At 50.3% G+C, this 22,527-nt stretch overlaps 1 protein-coding gene across 1 annotated transcript in view; it reads right to left on the bottom strand.

Moving 5' to 3' along the window:
* RASGRF1 (Ras protein specific guanine nucleotide releasing factor 1) overlaps window positions 1-9,268 on the bottom strand; it is a 76,715-nt gene extending 67,447 nt beyond the window's left edge. Inside the window, exon 1 of the mRNA XM_066354557.1 lies at window positions 8,672-9,268. Within this exon, the coding sequence (XP_066210654.1) occupies window positions 8,672-8,947 (276 nt within the window). The 5' untranslated portion in view covers window positions 8,948-9,268. The remainder of the gene's footprint in view (window positions 1-8,671) is intronic.
* Between the last annotated feature and the right edge of the window lie 13,259 nt (window positions 9,269-22,527).

Genomic DNA, 22,527 nt, shown 5'->3' with positions numbered 1-22,527 from the left:
CTCCCCTGGAGCCTGGCACCCAGTGGGGCCTCACTGGGTACAGTCTTTCCTAGATGGGCCTGCTCGATGGAAGAGCTGGTCTCTGCTGACTCCACTGGTGCTCCCGCACCAATCCAGAGAGGCCTGACCCACCTGCCCTCCCCCCAGAATCCCCGACCTGATGTGGCTACACAGGGGGGTTGGACCCCACTTCATGACCCTCTCCCCCCGGTTGGCTTCATTCCATCTGACCTCTGGCTCTGAGTTCTCCAGTCTGAGACCTTGCAAGACTCTGTCCCCAAGCTGAGTGCCTGTTTCAGGCCCCTGTCCAGCTCCCAGTCTCCCATGGCATCGGAGCCACAGGCCGCTCTGGCCTGCCGCCCAGCCCAGCGCTGTGTTCTGCCGGGACCGACCTGCTGGACACCTTGCACTCTCTCACGAAGCCGAAGGAGGTGAGAGGGGCAACCGCAATGTCAGAACCGAAAGCCTGGGAGAAGCCCTGGCCCTCAGGGTCACAGCCCGGGGCCTGTGTCATGCAGCCCTCCAGGCTGTGAATGATCTTGGTTTGTTTGTTTTTGTTTTTTGTTTTTTTAATGTTTGTTTCATTGATTTTTAGAGTGGGGAAGAGAAGAGAGCAGGGAAGAGACAGGAGTATCTGTTCTTCTATGTGCCCTGACCGGGGATCAAACCGGCAACCTGTGCGCTTTGGGACGATGCTCTAACCAGCTGAGCTACCTGGCCAGCCCATGGTCTTAGTTTGAATGTACACCACTGCAGACCAGAGATGTCACACTTGGCTGGTCCTGCATGTACATCTTTCAATCTGTCATTGCAACTCACAAGCCTGCCTGGCACCTCCCCACTGCCACCTCTCTGGATGTTTGCTGCATGAACTCACCTGGACACATCCGCCCTTCAACTTCTGTTTGTAAAAAACAAAAGACGTCATTCATTTGCCCTGCTGAAATAATTAATTTGGAAAGGCTTTTTATTTTAAGGTCTGAGCTAGATTTTCCAATTTGAAAAACATAGAAGCTCAACTAGGAAGTATCTTTTTTTTGAAAATAATTATCTCACTTTTCAGGGGAAAGAGGTTGCATTAGCTTTGCTGGATTAATAAGATCTAGTCTTTGATGTATACCTTGCCAAATTTAACAACTGGCCTGGATGTCCACTGGCTTCAATGACCTAGAACTGGTTTCCAGTTCTGACTCTGACATTACTAGCAGTGAGAACTCAGGGCCTGGAAGAGACAGACACCGAGGTTATCTGTTGAGAGATGGACTTCATCTATCTGAGCATCATCCGCCTGTCTTCCTACATCCCATGGCAACGGCAGGGTTACTGCGGTGGCGGCAGGACTTGCTCAGCGTGGAAAGAACTTTGTAGGCAGATGTTTGAAAAAGGTGTTTATCTGGGTGGTGGCTGGATAGGGAGGTATGGACACAGCAGTTGGTTCTTTTATGAGATGAGAACTGGACGTTCCCCGCCACTGCCCACTAAGCTCAGGGTGTGACATGATTGTCACTGCAGCATAACCCAGCTCATCCCAGGCAGTACACTGGTTAGGAGGCCAGCACCTAAGTCCAAATGAGAGGAAGGTAGGAACATAGTGGGTGGCTCTGAGATCGACTTAGGAGGTCAGACTAACAGAGCTGGTGATGGTGTGGCCACCAGGGATGAAGAAGGCTGCCACAGCAATCCTTTTTTCTTCTTGTAGGGGCGCCTTGCTCAGATATTTTTCAGAAATCCACGGGTTCTTTATGTTAAGATGTACCATTTGGCCTTGGCTGGTTGGCTCAGTGGTAGAGCGTTGGCCCAGTGTGTGGATGTCCCAGGTTTGATTCCCGGTCAGGTCACATAGAAGTGACCATCTGCTTCTCCACCCCTACTCCTTCTCTTTTCCTTTCTCTCTTCTCCTACAGCCATGGCTCAATTGGTTTGAGCGCATCAACCCAGGTGCTGAGAATGGCTCTGTGAAGCCTCTGCTTCAGGTGCTAAAAATAGCTCAGTTGCGAGCATGGCCCCAGATGGGCAGAGTATCAGTCCTAGGTGGGGGTTGGTGGGTAGATCCCAGTTGGGGCAGGAATGGTGTTGACTTGCTTCAAACCTGCCAGAGGCCTAGGTGACCCATTGCTTCCCCAAGGAAGACCTGGTCATAAAGATGAGAGCTGACTCTGTAACAGCTACAGTTTATTGGTAAGACCTACTGTGTGATGCTAGGACTTAACAAACAGCTCCTAGTTTACTACTCTGCATAGGGCTTGCAGGCAGGCTCTATTACAGTTTCCATCTCACAGATGGGGAACATAAGGTTCAGAGAGCGTGCAGACCTTCCTAAGACCGAAGAATGGCAGAACCAGAATCCAAAACTAGTCTGTGTGGCTGGAAACCCATGGTTTTCCCCTCACGTTATTTCATCGTCAGAGACGGAGTCGGTAACTGCTCAGTGAATGAGCTGGGGGTAGAGGCTGTGCACCTGAGGGGCTGTACGGCCCTCTCTGAGTGGGGAACAGGCAGCGGGAGGGTCTAAGGCTCCAGCTGCTCCCTGCACGACAGACGCCTTCACAGCAGCGTCTGGGTGTTGGCAGTGTCCTGGGCTCCTGCCAAGTTCACGTATCACCAGCACTCCTGCATCAACACTGGGGGCCGCGCCTGTTCTTGGCTGCCTGCACATGGGCACCAGCTCCAGGCTCCCGCGGAGTCCAGGGAATGGGGCCGTGGGGAGTGGATGTCTGCCTTGGTGAGTTTCCCCCAATGCTCACGGGACCCAAGCAGCAACAAAAGCTACTTCACAAAAGTCACCTGATGGTGATATATTTTCACTGCTGCTACTTGTGTTTGTTTTTCTCCCTCCACTTATCTTGGCAGAGGACAGTAAGCTCACGAATTACCTCCCCCCCCACCCCCAGCCCACATCTTTAGGTGACTGGCAGCCAGAAAGCTCAGGCTTTAGAGTCCAGCAGACCAGTGTTCACATTCAGGCTTTGCGGTGTACACTCTCTGTAACCCTGAACAAGTGACTTAACATCTCCAGCCCTCAGTTCTGTCATCTCGAAAATGAGTCAGCAGTGATACCCTCACAGGGCTGTTGGGGTACTGAAGGGAGGCCTTATGTAAAACATGCCTTCTGGTGCCAGGCACAGTAGGTGCTCAATAAATTGAATTGACCGTGACTAGGTATTTTCCGTGTGGTTTTTTGAAGGGCTCTGCTACAAGACATACACATCTAAACCCGCATTCATGGCCTGTCAGAGCTGAAGGGCGCGTCGCAGTGAGTTTTGGCGGAGGTCAAAGTTTTTAACGCGTTAATAAAGAAGAAATCTCATGTGTACAGCAGCAGTTAAAAGTGGGCTGCTCTGCCTGACGGGCGTCAGCCTCTCAGCACGTGCTGCCCACACGACCCGTGAGAGAGGAAAGCCTTTTCCGCCCTCAGGCGGCCCGGCTTTGAGCTCTCGAGGTCCTGCGAGAGGATGGACCTCATCCCCATGACTGCTCAGCGTCTCCTCACACAGGGCGGGTGCCCTTGGCCCTCCGAGGCCTCTGCTCCTCACGGGGCACCGAGTCACCTCCATGGAGCCCGCATGCCGCCTGTTCTCCTGGCCCCGGGCACCCACACCCGGATGAGGATCCCAGCGCCTGTTCTCCTGGCCCCGGGCACCCACACCCGGATGGGGATCTGAGCGCCTGTTCTCCTGGCCCCGGGCACCCACACCCGGATGGGGATCCGAGCGCCTGTTCTCCTGGCCCCGAGCACCCACACCCGGATGGGGATCCGAGCGCCTGTTCTCCTGGCCCCGGGCACCCACACCCGGATGGGGATCCGAGTGCCTGTTCTCCTGGCCCCGGGCACCCACACCCGGATGGGGATCCGAGCGCCTGTTCTCCTGGCCCCGGGCACCCACACCCGGGTGAGGATTCGAGCGCGGTGAGTGAGTGGAGGGAGGAAGGTGCTGGGAACACGGGGCTAAGGGGTGGGCCTCTGAGGGGAAGGTCTGCGGCGAGGGGCCATGGTCACACTGGCTGCGTGGAGGGGACCAGTGGCCACGGGAGCGGTGGGCGGGCGGGTGGTTGGGGGTCACCTTCCCCCTGAGAGTGACCCTGAGGCTCCCCCACCACTGGGAGCACTATGAACACAAGCTGAGGGCTTCCTTTGTGCTGGGCCCACAGGACCTGGCCCAGGTGTGGCCCTAGAGCCACTCAGGGGAGTCACCGGTGCTTCCGGGGCAGCGAGCTGGTATTTCCTTGTCCCACTGAAGGTGTAGGAGCCAAGCTGTGCGACCTCCCCTCAGTTCTGGAAATGTTTGGGGGTGAGGTGGGGAGCCGGGCACCCCACACAGTTAACCCTGGAGCCTCAGGCCTGCGGGGCTGGGCCAGGTCTGGTTCCCCAAAGCACCAGTGGCCACTGTCGGAGTTCCTGGAGCCACATGTATGCTGTGTCTGAGGGTGCCATATTTTTAATTGTTGTTTGTTTATTTTAGAGAGAGAGGAGGGAGGGGGGGGGAGAGAGAGAGAGAGAGAGAGAGAGGAACAGTGATCAATCAGTTCCTGTATGTGCCCTGACTGAGGACTGAACTGGCAACTTCTGTGCTTTGGGAAACACTCTAACCAGCTGAGCTGTCCGAGCCAGGGCTGAGGGTGTTGCTTTGAGCTCAGCCAGTCCCCCTGCATTGGGGTTTGCTTTTTTCTTATTGGCCGAGAGGCTGAATGTGCTGGAGCCGCAGGAGGGTGAGCTGACTGCGGGGTCAGAAAGCCAGAGTGCCTCTCGTTTCAACAACTGCCTTACAGGGTGGGGCCGACCCCCGTCTGTTAACCGGGCACACTCATGGCCTTAGGGCAGTTGTAGATCTGAATTCACGAGGGCTCGTCCTGTGTGCTGTGAGGACCAGGACCAGACTTCCTCTTGCTTCCGGGAAAGGCACCTCCAGGGTGGACAGTGGGTTCTGCAGGCCTCCACCCACACCAGTGCTGATGCGCCGGCTGAGGGACCTGTCTGTGTCCCTTCTGTCCAACGTGAATCAGGACCATCCTGGGGGCCACAGCGTGACTCTCCCTGGCTGGGGGTTGAGGGGAGTGCTGGGGTTGGTTTGGTTGGGTCCCCTGTGGGAAGCTGGGGCTGGAAGATTTTTTTCAGGGGGTTCAGATTGAGGGCAAGAAAAGACAGTTTGGGGTAACTCCATGCTAAAGCAGCATAAGGGTCACTAGGGGTCACCCTCTAGGGAAACTGAATCCAAATCTAAGTTCAGGGACTTATGCCTCCAGTGTGTGGCTATAGGGTCAGCACTGAGTAAGCAAGGCCCAGGCCAGGGCGGGGCCAGTGGGCGTGGAGCATGGCTGTGTCCGTCTAACTTCATGAGGCCTGGGGGACTCAGACCTGAGCTCCAGGGCTCTGCGGCTGGACCGTGTAGAGGCAGCCAGAAGAGAGTCTACCGTGCTGGGGTGGGTGTGGTGCGCTGTGCCTTCGTTTCCCAGCACCCTGCCTAGCTCACTGTTAGAGCAACTTCACAGTCTGAGGTTCTCATATTTAAGGGGACTGTGACAACCCAGCCTCCGAGGCCTATGGCAGAGTCACAGGGCCTGAACTGGAGCTTAGTCAGCCCTTAGAACATAAAATGCGAAATTAACATTCGATACACCAGCAAGTTCAGCTCAGGAAGCATTTCCTGTGCACCTACTATGTGCTTCAACCCTGATCCATTCCTGCCATGGAGTGGGAGGCTCCCAGCCAAGATTTGGTTTCTGTTCTTTCAAAAACTATCCTTAGCCCTTCTGGATAGAAGCTGCCTGCTTAGCCCTGGGTAACAACGACATCTCGGTAAAACTACATCTTTACCAGATACCGGCCAGTCCACTCAAACAGCCTCTTGGAGGCCTCCTAGTGTGGATGCTCAGCCACATGCTGGCAGGTTTTGAGTCAAGGCTTCCTTGGGGCCCAATGCAAGACAAACTTAGTCACAGAGTGGCTTGGAGTGCGGCTTCTGGCTGGGGCTCTGTGGGGGCCATGGGGTACCCTGGTCAAGGAGAAACATGGAGCAGCTACCTTCTAGGCTCATCCATTTCACACAAAGATTTAGAAAAAAAAGTTATAAATTTTTGTAGACACACAGGCTCTCCTGTTTTCCACATGTGCCAAACTCACTCTGGAGTCAAATGGAACATCTGTACAAATGTAGGACACAATGTGTCATTAATGGAAATCTGTATCTGAGCTGGGCCGTGCCAGACCTTCACCCACTACTCTCAACCCTGTTGTGTTCTCTCGCGCTGGGAGGGCCACTCAATGAACATGCTGAGCCTGGCTGGTGGCGGTCTGGGGAAAGGGCTTCGAATGTATGTGTGGACTAGCGATTGGTTTTGTACTCTTGTTCCTCCCATAATCCACTGCTAGCATGAATCAGTACCTGAGCCACAAGCTGATTGAGTTGGACTCAATGTAGGATCTCATTTTCAGGAATTCTTAGACACGGGATGAATTCTAGATCTGATTGTGCCACAGAGGAACTCTGTGATATTTAGTAACTCCTTTCTCCTCTCTGGTCTTCAGTCCCTCTCTGTGAAACGGGAAGGAGGGACTGTAAAGTCTCTCTGAAGTTCCTTCCAGCTTTAGTGTTTTGAGTTAGGCCTTGATTCTCTGTCCAGGTGGATATAGTCCAGATTTAACTAAGATGATATAGATTCAACGAAAATGTGTGGTGAGTATATGTTCACATACATTATTTAATTGTATTCAAACAAAACCCCAGGATGGTAGGTGTTATGATCACCACTTTGTGGATTACAAACAGAGGCTCAGAGAAGTTGAGTGTGTTAGCTGAGGTCACACAGACAGGAAGTTGCAAAGCTGAGATGCAGTCTCAGGCCTGCTTCTGGCTTCCAAGAGGCTGAGAACAGACACTATGAGTGTAAATAGCAAGTCAGCTTCCTCTAGCTCTCTCTCCCTGCCTGCCCAGGAACTCAGTTCTGGGCTCTGATGTAGGGGCTGAGGGTTGGAAGTGGCCCCTGCTAGGGCTGTAGGTGACTGGTAGAACCTACAGGTGGACTTTGGCTGGCAGGGGTTGTCAATGTTCTGGAAGGCTGGGACAGGCAGATTATCAACAGCAGAGAGCAGCGTCCCTGGCCTGGCCTAGGCCTGGCACTCCCAGGCGGGTCCTCCACACCAGTGGTTTTTATGTGGGTCCGCTGTCATCTTCATACAACATCAGGGTAGTTAACTCGATGGTAGACCCACACGAAATTTCTGGTGAACCAGAGATTAAAAACCACTGCTCTCGATCCCTGTGTGCTTTTTCAGCTGGAGGAGCTGCCTGCTCTTTGTTCTGCTTTGCCATCTTGGAGCCCCTACCTGCCATATGGTTTCTCATCCTCAAAAACCCACCTTCAAATATTCCTGTCCGTGTGCCCCAGCCCCACAGGCTGAGGGCAGGGAGAGAAGGGGTGTGCTGCAGACAGAGCTTGAAGCTGCCTTGACAATTACGGGGAACAACTTCAAGCAGTGTTTTTATTTCAGCCATGTCAGCCCCCTCCCACCACGCTACCCCCTAGTCTGCATCTAGCAATGGCTTTTGAGGTCACACTTTTTTCCTCAGAACTCTGAGGTAGCATCTACTCCTTGCATGACACTAGGCAAGCACTTTGCTCTCTCTGGGCCTCAGTGTCCTCATCTAGGTAATAACCAGCTGGTTGGGCCCCCATGAATCTTTCAGGCCCCTTCCACCAGTGATATTTCAGGATCCATTATCTTTCACTTCACCTTTCCAGAGGCAAGAGGACAGACCAGATGCCTTTGGAGAGGGCACGGAGCTTAAAAATTGCTCTCTCCCTGTCTGGTGGTTCCCACTCTACAGCTGCAGGTGCCCATCCCTCCTTCCACGCTGAAGGCATACCCTCAGCAGGCCAAGCCCTGGCACATCCAGGCCTGCCCCATCCAGGCCGCCTGGCCCTGCAGTGTGGCAGCTCTGAGGAAACCAGAATGCAGCGCTGCAGCCAGGACTGCAGCGCGGTGGCGGAGGTGCAGGGGGCGGGGGAGGAGAGAGACGCCCGCTTGTCCCGCCTGCCCGCAGCCTCCGCAGTAGCTCTAGCCCCGCGCATCAGTTGGGTGCTTGGAACCCCTTGGTTTGTTGCTGGGGCTTGGAACCGGCTGGGAGACCATCACTGTTCGATGGCACCCAACGCAACCTTGCGGGCAGCAGCCCCCAAACTTGGCAGAGCCATTGAAGGCTCCTCTTCACTATGAGCTTCGGTGAGGCAGGGGCAGAGGCGCTCGGACGCCTCCATCTCACCTTCCCCTGCCTCAGCATGGGGCATTACACTTCGCAGGTTTGGGTAGACAATTGGAGCTCTCCGGAGCCCAGGATTGGGAATGGGGGTGGGGAGTACCATTTTGGGCTGGATGTGGGTTCACATTCATCATTTCTGTCCGGCCCCCAGGCCCCATTTCCCTTCGCATTCGGCCTCACAGCCCCTGTCCCGCCTCCCACGGAGCTCAGGGATGAAGGGCAGCCGCAACCCGCACCTTCTCCCTGCCCGCAGACCCTGCTCCCTCTGCCCACCAGAGGGTTACCCACCCGCTCGGGTCAACCCTCTTCTGCGCTAAGGGCTCTGAGAGTACAGGGACCAAAGTTTGGGTCCTATCGGCCAGTCGAAGGCTCTGAGCCCCGGGGCGCTGAGAGATCAAATGCGGCGCTGGCCTCACCTGTTTCTCCAGCGGCTCCTTGGCTGACAGCGCAGGCTTGGGGGAGGGCGCACGGTCGCAGACGCAGCCCTCCAGCAGGTAGAGCCCTGAGGGCCGTGAGCTTGAGTCGCTTTCGAAGTAGAAGAGCAGGTTCTGCAGCAGCGCGAACCACTTGGTTTGCCATTTTGTGTTGTCCGAACTCCGCTTGCTCAGGTAGCCTTTGCGCGTGCCGTCCTTGCGCGCCAGCAGCCCCAGGGACGCGACGTGGCCATCGTTCAGCCGGATCCCTTTCTGCATGGTGCTCGGAGGCCAGCTAGACCCCACGCGCTTACATCTCCGCGCGTCCCCGGCAGCCCCCAGTCCGTGCGCGCTGCGCGCTGCCTCTCTCTGGCGCTCGCTTGCTCGCTCCTTCTCGCTCCCCCCAACCCCCAAATGTCTACACTCCGGGATCTGGCGCCGAGCCAAGGCTTCTGCAATCCAGATGTACCATTCCCCGCCAGAACCTCTTCTCCGCTCCACCGAGCCTGGGGGCCCAGGAGATGCCTCGCGACCCTGCCCCCCGGCACCTGGGAAACTGAGGGAGCGGGAAGCTGCGCCGCGCGCCGGCAAGGGGCAGGCGGAGTCATGTGACGCTGATCCCTCAAAGAGCCCGTTTCAGCAGCGCGGACAGGGACACACGCACGCAGCCTGCCAGGCGCAGAGCCACGCAAGCTGTACCTTGGCACTTCCTCTTTCTCCTGAACACACACGCACAAACACAAACCCTGCCCACCCGCCCGTGGTCTCCCCTCTCTCCTTTTGGGTGTTTTAAAAGCAAATCAGATCAATTTTCGTTAACCTAGTGAAACCCCAGGGGCTCGCTATCCCAGAGTTGGCATCTTTCGCCCCTTGGTGGGATGCAGTAGACCTGGGATGAAGTCCCAGTGGTCATATTCTCCACAGGCCCCCTCTTGATACTTTATTTTTCTAATCCGAAGTGGATGGAGGAAGGTGTATTTCAAAGAGTCTCCAGTCTTAATCTTTGCGTAATTGGCCAGGTAACATTCATTTCGGCAGCCAGCCGCACTTGCAGTGGCTTCCCCACCGACCAAAGGACAATATAGCGGGTGAGATGGGGGAGGGGACAGTGAGCGTTACATTATTTTGAGAGTTGCATAATTACCAGCCCCCTCCCCCCCAGCACTCTGAGGTCTGCCTGGCGAGCCACTGCTTGTAGTTTTCTGCAAATACCCCCCAAAGCCTGAGGGCGGGCTTCAAATCCAGGCGCTGGGGACCATGGGAGCCTTCAAATAGCTGCGCTGGCGCAATGATACCTTAATGATAGATTTTCCGTTCTTATTTTTAGCTCTCATTCGCCTACACACTTATACGGCATTTATCCGAGAACGTCACAGCGCCCGCATGCTGCACCGGGAGGGCGCGGGCTGCCGGCTGGCCGGGCGCTGGAGCGGGGAGCGCGCCCCGCCGTCTGCCGCAGAAGCAGCAGCTGCGCTCTCGGACAGGAGGGTACCTGGCTCACCCGCCTGTCTGTGGGGAGGATGGCTGTGCGCAGCCGGCTGGAGGAAGGAAGATGAGAGGGATAGACACCATCTTTCAGCACCCAACCTGCGGGCTTCTCTGCCCGGACACACACACACACACGCACACACTCACGCGCACACATGCACACATGCTCCCACGGGAGCGTCTGTTGTGCCCTGGGTAGGCCCGGGGAATCCACCGAAAGACTCCGCTGTGGAGGAATTTTAGCTGCCTTGTCCTGGGCACGATGGCTGGCGCAGATCTGCGTTTCTGGGGGCGGGGTGGGGGTGGGGGGCTGGGACATCCTGTGAGAGCGCTGACCCTGTGAACCTCAATCTCTTCTCTGGGTGCCTACACTCCAGGCTTAGAGATGCTCTCTAAGGATGCGGTGAAGCTTATCTTTCTTCACGAATAATGAAAACAGATGGTTAAACCTCTTCATTTAATCTTTATTTTCCCAGGAGAGCTCCTACACTGACCATTTTCATTCTCTTTTGTCCTCTTTACAGAAGCAAAAGTGATGTTTTTAATTCAGGCTCTTCAAAATGCTTTAGATCAATTAAGACAGTCAATCTCCACACACCCTATTGCAGGGTTCCCCAAACTACGGCCCGCGGGCCACATGCGGCCCCCTGAGGCCATTTATCCGGCCCCCACCTCACTTCTGGAAGGGGCACCTCTTTCATTGGTGGTCAGTGAGAGGAGGATAGTTCTCACTGAAATACTGATCAGTTTGTTGATTTAAATTTACTTATTCTTTATTTTAAATATTGTATTTATTCCCCCCCCCTTTTTTTTTACTTTAAAATAAGATATGTGCAGTGTGCATAGGGATTTGTTCATAGGTTTTTTTTTTATAGTCTGGCCCTCCAATGGTCTGAGGGACAGTGAACTGGCCCCCTGTGTAAAAAGTTTGGGGACCCCTGCCCTATTGGGTAGGTTCTCTTACCCTCCCCCCCCCCATCAGCTCCGTTGTACAGACAGGAGGGGAGAACCAGGTATGGAGAGGTTAAATGACTTGTTCAGAGACACTCAGCTAAGGAAGTGACAGAAGTGGGATTTGAACTGGGTCTGTCCTCAAGGTAGAACTGAGTGGGTGGTCCTTGGGTTGCAGAAGGATTTTATCCTAAAAGGGGGCAGGATCTCTCAGGTGGGTCAGACCCAAGGGTAAGGCCCCGATGGAGGCTGCTCTGACAGACACATGGCGCAGGACTTCTGAGCCTGGCTTGCAGGTTGTAGTCACCCAGGATGTTTCACAAGCACCCATAAAAGGCCATAGCAGGTTGTTCGCTTTCATGGGTGATTTTAATGTGCTGCAAAGTTAGAGACCTATCAATAAGCCATGAATCACCTGGGGCCTTGTTAAAATGCAGGTTCTCATTCTGGGGCAGGTTCTGAGAGTGTATTTTTAACAAGTGCCCAGGTGATGTGACCCTGATGGTCTGTAGCCCATACTTTACATGATTTAAGGCACTCTGGAGGTGGGAAGGTGGGATCCCTCCCAGGTGGGATCCCTCCCTCCCTTCCTCCCTCCCTTCCTTCCTTCCTTCCTTCCTTCCTTCCTTCCTTCCTTCCTTCCTTCCTTCCTTCCTTCCTTCCTTCCTTCCTTCCATGCCCCCCATACCACCAGGTGTTCACAGAACCCCTCATCTGTGCCAGGCCTTGGGCTGGGCCATTGGGGACACAGTGACAAGCAAAACGCAGTCCCGGCTTTCTGGCCAGCCCAGGGCCCCTTCTTTGTTGAGCCCTTAGTGCAGCAGGAGCAGAACCATTCTCCCTGAGCCTGGGGAGAGGTTCTGAGGGAGACGTAAGTCAGGATCACTCCAGTGGACCCCAATGCTGGGGTACTTTAGAACCACTTGGAAAGATTAAAAAAAAAAATCTGTGTGCTCAGGCTCACATAGGTTCATTAAGTCAGAACCTTTGATGGTGGGACCTGAGCATCAGTACTTTAGAAAGTTCTCTAGGTGATTCCGGTGTCTGTGTACAGGCAAGGTTGAGAACCATTGGTCTAAAGCTTGAACTGAGAAAATCACTTCTTCACAATGCCTCCACTGCCCCTCCCACTGCTGTCACCGGGAGGCTGACTGGTCCCCTCTTGCTGGTCTTGGAGTTCCTTGTGAGAACTCTGGAATCATTCCATATGATTTTAAGTGTAATTCAGGCCCTTTGTAAAAAAATTAAGGCAATATATAAAATAAAGAGAATACAGCTCCTATATATATATATATATATGTTTCTTATCTAATCTTCACTTTTTCTAAGCTATTGTATTTACCAAAATGGGCTTCTCTAATACAGGGTATTTTGTAATGTCAATCTCTTTCTTTACCTAACAGTATGTGGGGATTGTTTTATTTTTTTAAATGTTACTACATATTTAATTAACAGATTCTTTATGATTGGGCATTTAGGTTGTTTTCAATTCATGGTTTTTGAAATTAATGCCTCAATTAATATCTTTGTATATACAGTTCTCTCCCTCAGGCTAAATTCTGGACAGTGGGATTTCTAGGTTAAAGGAATATACATTTAAAACATTGGCTCATATTAATAGGTTTCCAGGGAGAGCTTTTACTTTTTACGTGGCTATCAACAATCCGCTTGTCAATCCTAGGTATTGATATTATCCATCTTTGAAAAATTTGCCCATCTTGAAAAGATAAAAATGATATCCGTGTCTTAGATTTTCATTTCTTTTGTTGCTTATGAGGGTAGATGCTTTTTTTTTTTTTTTTGTATTTTTTTCTGAAGCTGGAAACGGGGAGAGACAGTCAGACAGACTCCCGCATGCGCCCGACCGGGATCCACCCAGCACGCCCACCAGGGGTGAAGCTCTGCCCACCAGGGGGCGATGCTCTGCCCCTCTGGGGCGTCGCTCTGCCAGACCAGAGCCACTCTAGCGCCTGGGGCAGAGGCCAAGGAGCCATCCCCAGCGCCCGGGCCATCTTTGCTCCAATGGAGCCTCACTGCGGGAGGGGAAGAAGAGAGACAGAGAGGAAGGGGTGGGGGTGGAGAAGCAAATGGGCGCTTCTCCTATGTGCCCTGGCCGGGAATCGAACCCAGGTCCCCCGCACGCCAGGCCAACGCTCTACTGCTGAGCCAACCAGCCAGGGCCAGGGTAGATGTTTTTTAATGTTTATAATCTCATTCCTTTTTTAAAATGAGTTTCTTGTTAATATCTTCTTTCATATGTGTATATTTTCTTGTATATTTATCACAGTGCTTTATATATGAGGAATGCTAACTGACTATTATACTTGTTGCAAATAATCTCCACAGTTTGTTGCCTGTTTTTAATCTTGTAGCTATCTATATATTGTGTATGTCTTTATATGGGCTGTAAGACATTTCTCAGTTTCAGCGTAGATAGATCTTTTCTTTTTGGTTTCTGATTTTAGACATTCTCCCCTGTGCCTGCTTCTCCAAGATTGAAACTGACTTTCTCATATTTTCTTTTTCATTTTTATAGCTTTATTTTTTCACTCATGACTTTAATTCATTTGGAGTTTATTTTTGAGAGTGAGGTTGGGATCTGGATTAATATGGCTTTTTCCCAAGCGGCTGGCAAGTTGCTCCGATGCCACGTGTTTGAATCATCCAGACTCGACCACTGACATGAAGCAGCGTCTTTATCACACAGCAGATTTTTGTCTGTTCCTGGCGATATTTTCAGATGTTCACTTTTTCCCCCTTAAGTCCATTGTTCTGTCTGTTCTATACCAGTGACACAGGATTTCATTCTGTTGCTTGACCTTCCAGTTTGAAATCTAGCAGAACAAGAACACCTGTGTTACTTTTCTTTGTTACAGTGTTCCTAAATATTGCTTTGTATTTATTCTTAAAAATTTTTTTAATGTTGGGGTGGGTGTAAGTTATTTATTTTTTGGTTTTTGTATTTTTAAAAATTTATTGATTGATTTTTTTTTTTTTTTGAGAGAGAGAAACATTGGTTTGTTCTAGAACATGCCCTGACTGGGGATCGAACTAGCAATCTCTGTATATTGGGATGATGCTCTAATCAACCGAGCTGTCCGGTCAGGGGTATATTTATTCTTTAAGGTTAACTAATTAATTACTCATATTCTCAAGTTTCAGAAAAGTCTCATTGAGATTTTGACTGGAATTACATTGAAAATATCCATTTTTGAATAAATACTTGTATGATGTTTTGTCCTTTTTTTTTGTATTTTTCTGAAGCTGGAAACAGGGAGGCAGTCAGACAGACTCCCGCATGCACCCGACCGGGATCCACCTGGTACGCCCACCAGGGGGCGATGCTCTGCCCATCCGGGGCATCGCTCTGTCGCAACCAGAGCCACTCTAGCGCCTGGGGCAGAGGCCAAGGAGCCATCCCCAGTGCCCGGGCCATCTTTTGCTCCAATGGAGCCTTGGCTGCGGGAGGGGAAGAGAGAGACAGAGAGGAAGGAGAGGGGGAGGGGTGGAGAAGCAGATGGGCACTTCTCCTGTGTGCCTTGGCCGGGAATCGAACCCGGGACTTCCACACGCCAGGCCGACGCTCTACCACTGAGCCAACCAGCCAGGGCCGATGTTTTGTCTTTTTGTTCAAGATAAAAAATATATCGCTACAATTTTTTGTTCTTTAAATTCTTATGATAGAATTTTATACATTTCTTTATATGACCTACATATTTTTTGGGTTTTTTTTGGCTATTTTATGTTTTGTGGTTGCTAATGGAAATATGACTTTTCTATTTAAAAAACACTGGACATTGTATTGATATATAAGAAAGCTATCGCTATTCATATGTGTATTGTATAAGCCACTACTATCCTGAATTCTTCTGGTTTCTGAAAATATAATTATCTATTTGGATCTGCCAATTAGACAATTGGAATATATTTCCCAATATTTAGCATTCTTGTATTTCTTGGGTAAACCCCAAATTGTGGTGGATTTTTACTTTATCATTGGTTTATATAATTTATCTCCTCTTGAGTCAATTTAAATTTCCAAGATCATTTATTCACATTGTCCAATTTGTTACATGGGCCTGAACCAAACATTCTCTTTTAATTTTTCTAATTTTATCTCTCTGTGTTATGTCTCGATTTTAGGTACAATTTTGTGTTTTTTATGGTCTTTTCCTTGCAAGGGTTTTCATTATATAATTATTAAGACTTTAAATTTATTTGTTGATTCTATTTTTTTCCTAGCTCATTAATAGACACATCTTTATTAAATTTTCTCCCACTTTCTTTAGATTGTTCTTTCCTCCCAACTTCTTTATTTAAAATTTATTTTTATTTATTTTAGTGAGAGAGGGAGAGAAAGAGAGATAGAAACATTGAACTGTTCCTGTGTGTGCCCTGACTGGGGATCGAACCAGCAATCTCTGTGCTTCAGAACGATGCTCTAACCAACTGAGCTATTTGGTCAGGGCTCCCTCCACCGACTTCTTGAATGCTTAATTTGTTTATTATATTTTTACTTAGTAGGTGTTTAATACTGTGCCTTTTTAAAGTGTAGAGTTTTTCCAGATTCAATAGTATTGCTATACAAATTTCTGATTATCTGAATAAAATATTCTAAAGTTAATTTGTTCATTTGGTGGATAGTTATTAATGTTCAGGTAAATTTTCTGAATTTCCAAGTCAAAAATTTTTTGCCTGTTTTGGCTTATTTGTAGTTTTATTACATTGTGCTTAGAGAATGTGGTTTGTATTATCTCTAAATTTTGAAATTTATTGCTTTTTTGTTGTTGTTGTTCCCTGTACCTGGTCAATTTTGTGATCCTTCTGTGGGCTCTGAGAAAGAAGACACTCTCTTCACAGGGGATAGTGTTTGATGAGTATCTAGCAGCTCAGTTTATTAAGTGATATTTTTCAGAAACAAATGGCTAATTCAAGTCTCTGTTCAGGGTTTCTGGCAGCTACATGCAGAAACTATAGCTGTGTGTATGGCGCAAGCACCAGGGCTGAGAAAGCTGATGTTCCCTCCTAACACAGTCCAGTGTCCCCGTGACTGAGGGACTTGTTAAAATCCAGATCTCTATAGCAGACCAGGAAGCAAGCATCAAGGGCCTCTGAGTAGCCAAAGGAAAATAATAGTGTCCACGTGCTCCAGATATCTGTTTGGCTATTAGTCAAGTCCCCAAGGCCCTTGTCCATAGCCTCTGCATTGACACGGTGCCCTGACTCTAACGGACTTGGTTATCAGGCGTTCTAGGGTTAAAGGCAGAAAATTCACAGGTGAGTGAGCCAGGCCTCTGGTTGACAGTGAGTTAAGACGAGCAGAAATCAGTCCTCTATGAACAGAGTACACTATAGTGCAGCAGGCCAACTGTCAGTGTGACGAGTCAGTGCTGGGCATCTCCCGTTCACCTCTCCACACCTGCTCCCTCTTCTCTGGCCTGTCCTATGCCCGGAGGCTGCCGTCAGTCCCTGGTCTGATAGCAGCCTCCAGGCACTATCCCCCACGAAGGGCTCCTTGTTGGGTTTGGTGTAGAGAAACATTTTGCTAGAGGGAAGAGTGAGGTTGGTGCTGCGTTCCTCCTGTCCGGAGTGCTGTCCACCCAGCCCTGTCTCTGGGTTCCGGGGCCTGCTCCTCCCTTGCTCCTCAGGAAGGGGTTGGTACTCACCAGGGTAGAGCATCACCTCTGGTGGTCTCCCTACTCCCAGTTCAAACCTTTGAATAGAGTCCCTTTATTATGTTCTCCTTTCAAATCATCCAGTTTAAACATTTCTGTTTCCTGCTGGATGGACCCTGCTTGATTCAGAGCTGGTAGGACACTTAAGAATAACTCAGCCCAGCCTCTTCATCTTTTGAATGAAGAGTGACAGGCTCAAGGCCATAGAGAAGTCACCCAGGCTAGATTAAGAACCTAGGTCTCTGGGGTCTTATCTTGCCAGTCTTGCCTCTCCACTATTCTCTTTCTGGATCAAAATTTGTTACATATATAGCAGGCTAGGATTGACTTATAAACGTGGAAGACTATGAAAAACAAGTGAAAGATCTACCACCCCCTACATTGGAACCAAGCCCAGCTCATCTGATCTTTTGAATCATTTTAGGGGAGTGGGTGGGGAGGTAGGCATATGTGCTTTGCTTCTCATTTTGATTCAATATTCTTTTTCTTCTTATATATATGTTCTAATTTTTTGTAATAAAGAGTTGCTATCGTAAAGAAATAAGACAGGGATAGGCAAAGATCTTTGAAATTGTTTTCAGTCAAAAACTTCTAGTGCTCGAAAGAGTAGGCAGCTCTTTCGCTATTCAGAGAGCTTGCCTATCATAATGGTACAGTTCTAGAGAGTTCTAGAGTGTGCTGGAGGAGAGATATTACTGAGTTACTACATAAGGAATAGTTGTTTTCAAGCCCCATATTGATTCTTTGGTGTAGGTTTGTCATGGAGTCCAAAACAGGAGAGGCTATTAAGAAATGGAACTCAGAGGGACTTAATTGTCAATGTGTTATTATCAGGGCTGATTTTAGTATTTTAAGACAAAAAAGAGCCTGACCAGGCGGTGGCACAGTAGATAGAGCATTGGACTGGGATGTGGAAGGATCCAGGTTCGAGACCCCAAGGTTGCCAGCTTGAGCGCGGGCTCATCTGGTTTGAGCAAAAAGCTCACTGGCTTAGACCCAAGGTCGCTGGCTCGAGCAAGGGTTACTCGGTCTGCTGAAGGCCCATGGTCAAGGCACGTATGAGAAAGCAATCAATGAACAACTAAGAAGTTGCAACGCGCAACGAGAAACTAATGATTGATGCTTCTCATCTCTCTCCGTTCCTGTCTGTCTGTCCCTGTCTATCTCTGCCTCTGTAAAAAAAAAAAAAAAAAAAAAAAAAAAAAGACAAAAAAGAAAAATCAGTAAGGGGATTTCTTGTAACAAGTGATGGGAACAAAGTGGTTAATCACTTAATAACTTTTCCGATGCCTCACCCTTCTGCACCTTATACTTGTGTGGGCCTCTGACACAGGACACAAGCAGCATTTCCTCGTGGCGCTGAAAATGAACCCCAGGGCAGCTTCAGTGTTAGCTGGTACAGACTGAAACTTATAACAAGTGAACCCCAAAAATGATGCTTCTAACATAGTAAAAACTTGGTTCTCCCTGATCTGACAGTCCAGAGTTACCTTAGTCTGTTCCAGCTGCCGTAAAAAAATACCTGTGATGGGGTGGCTTATAAACAGCAGACATCTCTTTCTCCGAGTTTTGGAGACTGTAAGTCCAAGTTCCGGGTGCCAGCGTGGTGGGTTCTGGTGAAGACCCATTTTCCAGTTGCAGACTTCTGACTTTTCTCTGTGTCTGCTAGTGGTGGGAGGGGCATGGGGTTCGCAGGGTCTCCTTTATAAGGGCACTAATTCCATTCTCGGGGGCTCCACCCACATGACCTGATCACTCCCAAAGGCTGTACCTAACTGTCATGTTGAGCATTTCCACATAGGAATTTTGGAGCCGTGACTGTTTGCATCTGTCTTCCCAACTTCCTATTCATAAAGTGACATAAAGTTGGTAGCCTGACAGTGGCCACAGTGGAAATATATATATTTTTTTCTTTTTTCTTTTTTGTATTTTTCTGACGCTGGAAACGGGGAGAGACAGTCAGACAGACTCCTGCATGCGCCCAACCGGGATCCACCCCGCACGCCCACCAGGGGGCGATGCTCTGCCCCTCAGGGGCCTCGCTTTGTTGCGACCAGAGCCACTCTAGCGCCTGGGGCAGAGGCCAAGAAGCCATCCCCAGCGCCCGGGCCATCTTTGCTCCAATGGAGCCTTGGCTGCGGGAGGGGAAGAGAGAGACAGAGAGGAAGGAGAGGGGGAGGGGTGGAGAAGCAGATGGGCGCTTCTCCTGTGTGCCCTGGCCGGGAATCGAACCCGGGACTTCCACACGCCAGGCCGATGCTCTACCACTGAGCCAACCGGCCAGGGCCTCACAGTGGAAATATTTACAACACCACAGAAATGGAGAAACACTACAGGTCAGGAGCCATCTCCACAGCCCTGGGAACAGGTTGTTAGCTTTTACCAGTACCCCACCATCTCCCACAACACCTTTCTTCCTTCCTGTCTCCGAGGAACCTGGCTCTCTTGGTTGGCTCATCTTCCTGTCCATTTAGAGCCCTGCTCCTTGTGCCCAGAGCCCACCCTTTAAAGAACCAACCCTCTTATCACCCACCCCGGGGCAGCCCTCAGAATGGAAAGCCCTTCTGGCCCTCTTGAAAGGAGCAAGCAGGATTCCTCTTACTTTGTTTTCTTAAACTTTCTCCTTCAGTAGAGTCGGCAGTGTCATAAAGTACCACCAATGTGCCCACTGGGAAATCCTGCCATACTGACATTGCTCCTGCTGTGCCTGGCTCTATGCTCTGGCCTCAGCAGAGTGGATGGAGGGAAGTTAGACATTCACTGTGTTCAACTGGCTAAAACTCTCAATAGCCCCCTACATGCCCATTCCCGTCCTGGGCACACTTCCACTGGGGCGAGGCCCCCCTCGCTGCAGCCCTGTCCTGACCTCTTGGCTCCTGTAGCTCTTTATGTAACCAGACACTGAATGTTCTGTCTGGGAGGCTGGCTCCAAGAAATTTCTCATTTTCAGATATCTGCCTCAAACCGAAGACCAAATACTACTGTTCCCTGTCCCCTGTCTCCTCACGGCATCATTAGTAGTTTTCAGGAGCTGCATTCTGTAAGTGAATCTGCCAGTTTGTCACTGGTGAGATCTAAGTTACCAGTGACACTTGAAGAAATGCCCAGAATAACTTCAGCCAGCCAGCAGTGCATAAGCAGGGAGACAAGTTCAGACACATGGATTTAATGGAGAATGGTATGGGTCACAGCTATAAAACCCCAATAATAGCTTGTATCTTTCTCCATAGAGAAACTATTGCTGCTTCTAACCACCTTCTCAACACTCCTATGAGGAGGATCCCAAGACGTGAGTGCTCACATGTGTGGATGTTGCACTGAAATGCAGGACAACTATTGAAACTTAAAATGAAGCTGTGCTTGGTAAGAGTGGCTTAAGTGAATACTGCAAAGGGAAAGAGTGAGGTTCGGGAGAGCGAATCATTCATTCACACACGCATTTATTCAACGGGCATCAGCGAGCCTCCACGTGTCAGGCTCTTTGCAGGGTATGGACAGATACAAAAAATCAATGAAACAGGACTCCCACTCTCAAAGGGTCCTAAGTCTAATGGAAGAAGTGACACCAAATAATTTCATGGTCACATTATACAGTTTTTCAGATGCTTCACTGCACAAAGGCACTTGGCTGAGGGGCAAATGGGACCTGAAATCTAGCCCTTGGTCGGCTTGCTGAGCCTTGGCCCTAGTGAGGAGCTTGAGGAGCTGGGTCGGCCAGAGGAAGGGGTAACTTTTTCTGGTGGTGAAAAGCCTGTATGGGTGAGCCCTGTATGGCCTCAGCATGCCAGCACCATGTTTTTATTATTTTTATTTTCTACTTTTTTAAAATTTTAAATTCAGTGACAGGAGGGGAGGCAGAGACAGACTCCCGCATGCACCCTGACTGGGATTCACTGGCAAGCCCACTGGGGGGCGATGCTCTGCTCATCTGGGGCATTGCTCTGTTGCTCAGCAACCAAGCTCTTCTTAGCCCCTGAGGCATCCTCAGCACCTGGGGCCAACTTGCTCCAGTTGAGCCATGGCTGCGAGAGAAGAAGAGAAAGAGAGAGAAGCGAGAGGGAGAGGTGTGTAGAAGCAGATGGGTGCTTCTCCTGTGTGCCCTGACCAGAAATCGAATCTGGGACATGCGCATGCCAGGCTGACGCTCTACCACAGAGCCATCTGGCTAGTGTCCAGTGCCATATTTTTAGAGCATGATCTTCTGTAAACCATTCCAGACTCACAAATGGATGTCCTAATGGTCAACAGTAGTCTCCTGATCTGGGTTTTAGACTTTGCTCTGTCACTGAGACCCTGTGCTTCTTTCCCTCGCTGGGCCTCAGTTTCCCCTCTGTGGCATGCAGGTGAGCAAGATGGCTGTAAACACCCTTCTCACTCAGTCTAGGTAGGTACAGTTTCTTGCAGAGCACCTGACAGGCAGTGGTTCCTGCTTTTTACTGGGGGCCAGATATGAGTAGAGAGAAATGTCAGTAAAGGCAGGGTATTTTAAAGTTGCGACCACAGGCAGCAAAAGTCCAGGACCCTAATGAGGACAGAAGGCTGTCTGCATGCCAACAGAGTGTCATGACCCAGTGCTGGAAACCCTTCTGCTGGTGGTACGAGCGGAAGTGTTGGCCACTTGGAAGTGTTGGCCAGTTGGAGGGCCCAGGTGTGGTGACTGGCATGCAAAGGTCAGTGGGTGGCCTGGGGCAGACTCCAGCCTGTGGGCTCTATACCCATTCAGAGTTTTCAGTAGGGAAAAGGCCCATCTAAGAAGGACGGCCTGTGTCAGCATGGGCATGGAATGGGACACCAGTGGCTTAGGGGACACTTGGCACAGCCTTTCCTGGTCTGGAAGCAATGGCTTTCAAAGGGGTCAGGTACCCTTGCTGTGCTGCCAGGACCCAAGGTGGGTGAGGACAAGGCTAGGATGGGAAGTGCCCTGCCTGAGGTGGAGACAGTGTGGTACCCTGGGCAGAGCGTGGGGCGGGCAGCCAGGCATCTGAGCTGAAACCACCACCCTCTGTAGCTGGGTGACTTTGGACACATTACTACCCCTCTCTGAAGTCTTGGTTTCCTCATCTGTAACATAGGCACAAATACTCCCCACTTTGCAAAGGGGCTGTGAGCATCAGCAGGGCTGGATGTAGCATCCGAGCACAGGGCCTGGCTCAGAGCAGACATTCTTTGATAATGACTTCTATTCATCTGAGCCAAATCTGCTGACTACAGTACCAGCCTTGATAGGAAGCAACTTTCCAGCTTTCTGCCTGATGAGAGGGGGCATTCCACCTGTCCGCTTCTGCTGCACATCTGCATGAAAGGTCTCAACGACTGGCTCCCGTCACTTCTTCCTTTACTAGAAAGAATTCTCAGTGAGCCCATCACCAAGTTTGTCTTCTAAAGACAGTGACAAGCTGTAACCAAGGAAGCTGGAGATGGATTTCTATTTTGGTTGTCGACAGTATCAAAAAGATACTTGCAACATGCCAAGTCAGAACTGGACAGAGAGGATAGGAGATCTGACTTAGGTAGGAATCTCATATCTTTGTGAGGGGCACATCTAAAACATCAGTGTGTATTGGCATGTTCATGGGTGATCAGGATGATGAGCTCTGGCTGTTTCAGAGAGAGAGAGAGAGAGAGTGCCATCACTGACAGGAGCGGTTCACGTGGCTGTCACGGTAACAGGAACTGGTGGAAGGGTTCAGCCGCGGTCCCGTGTAACAATCTCTTACATGCTTCTACCAAGCCCATGTGGTAGTG

This window comes from Saccopteryx leptura, chromosome 13 (assembly GCF_036850995.1).
Source record: "Saccopteryx leptura isolate mSacLep1 chromosome 13, mSacLep1_pri_phased_curated, whole genome shotgun sequence".
Classification (NCBI taxonomy): Eukaryota; Metazoa; Chordata; class Mammalia; order Chiroptera; family Emballonuridae; genus Saccopteryx; species Saccopteryx leptura.
This window is presented reverse-complemented; position numbering and strand designations above follow the sequence as displayed.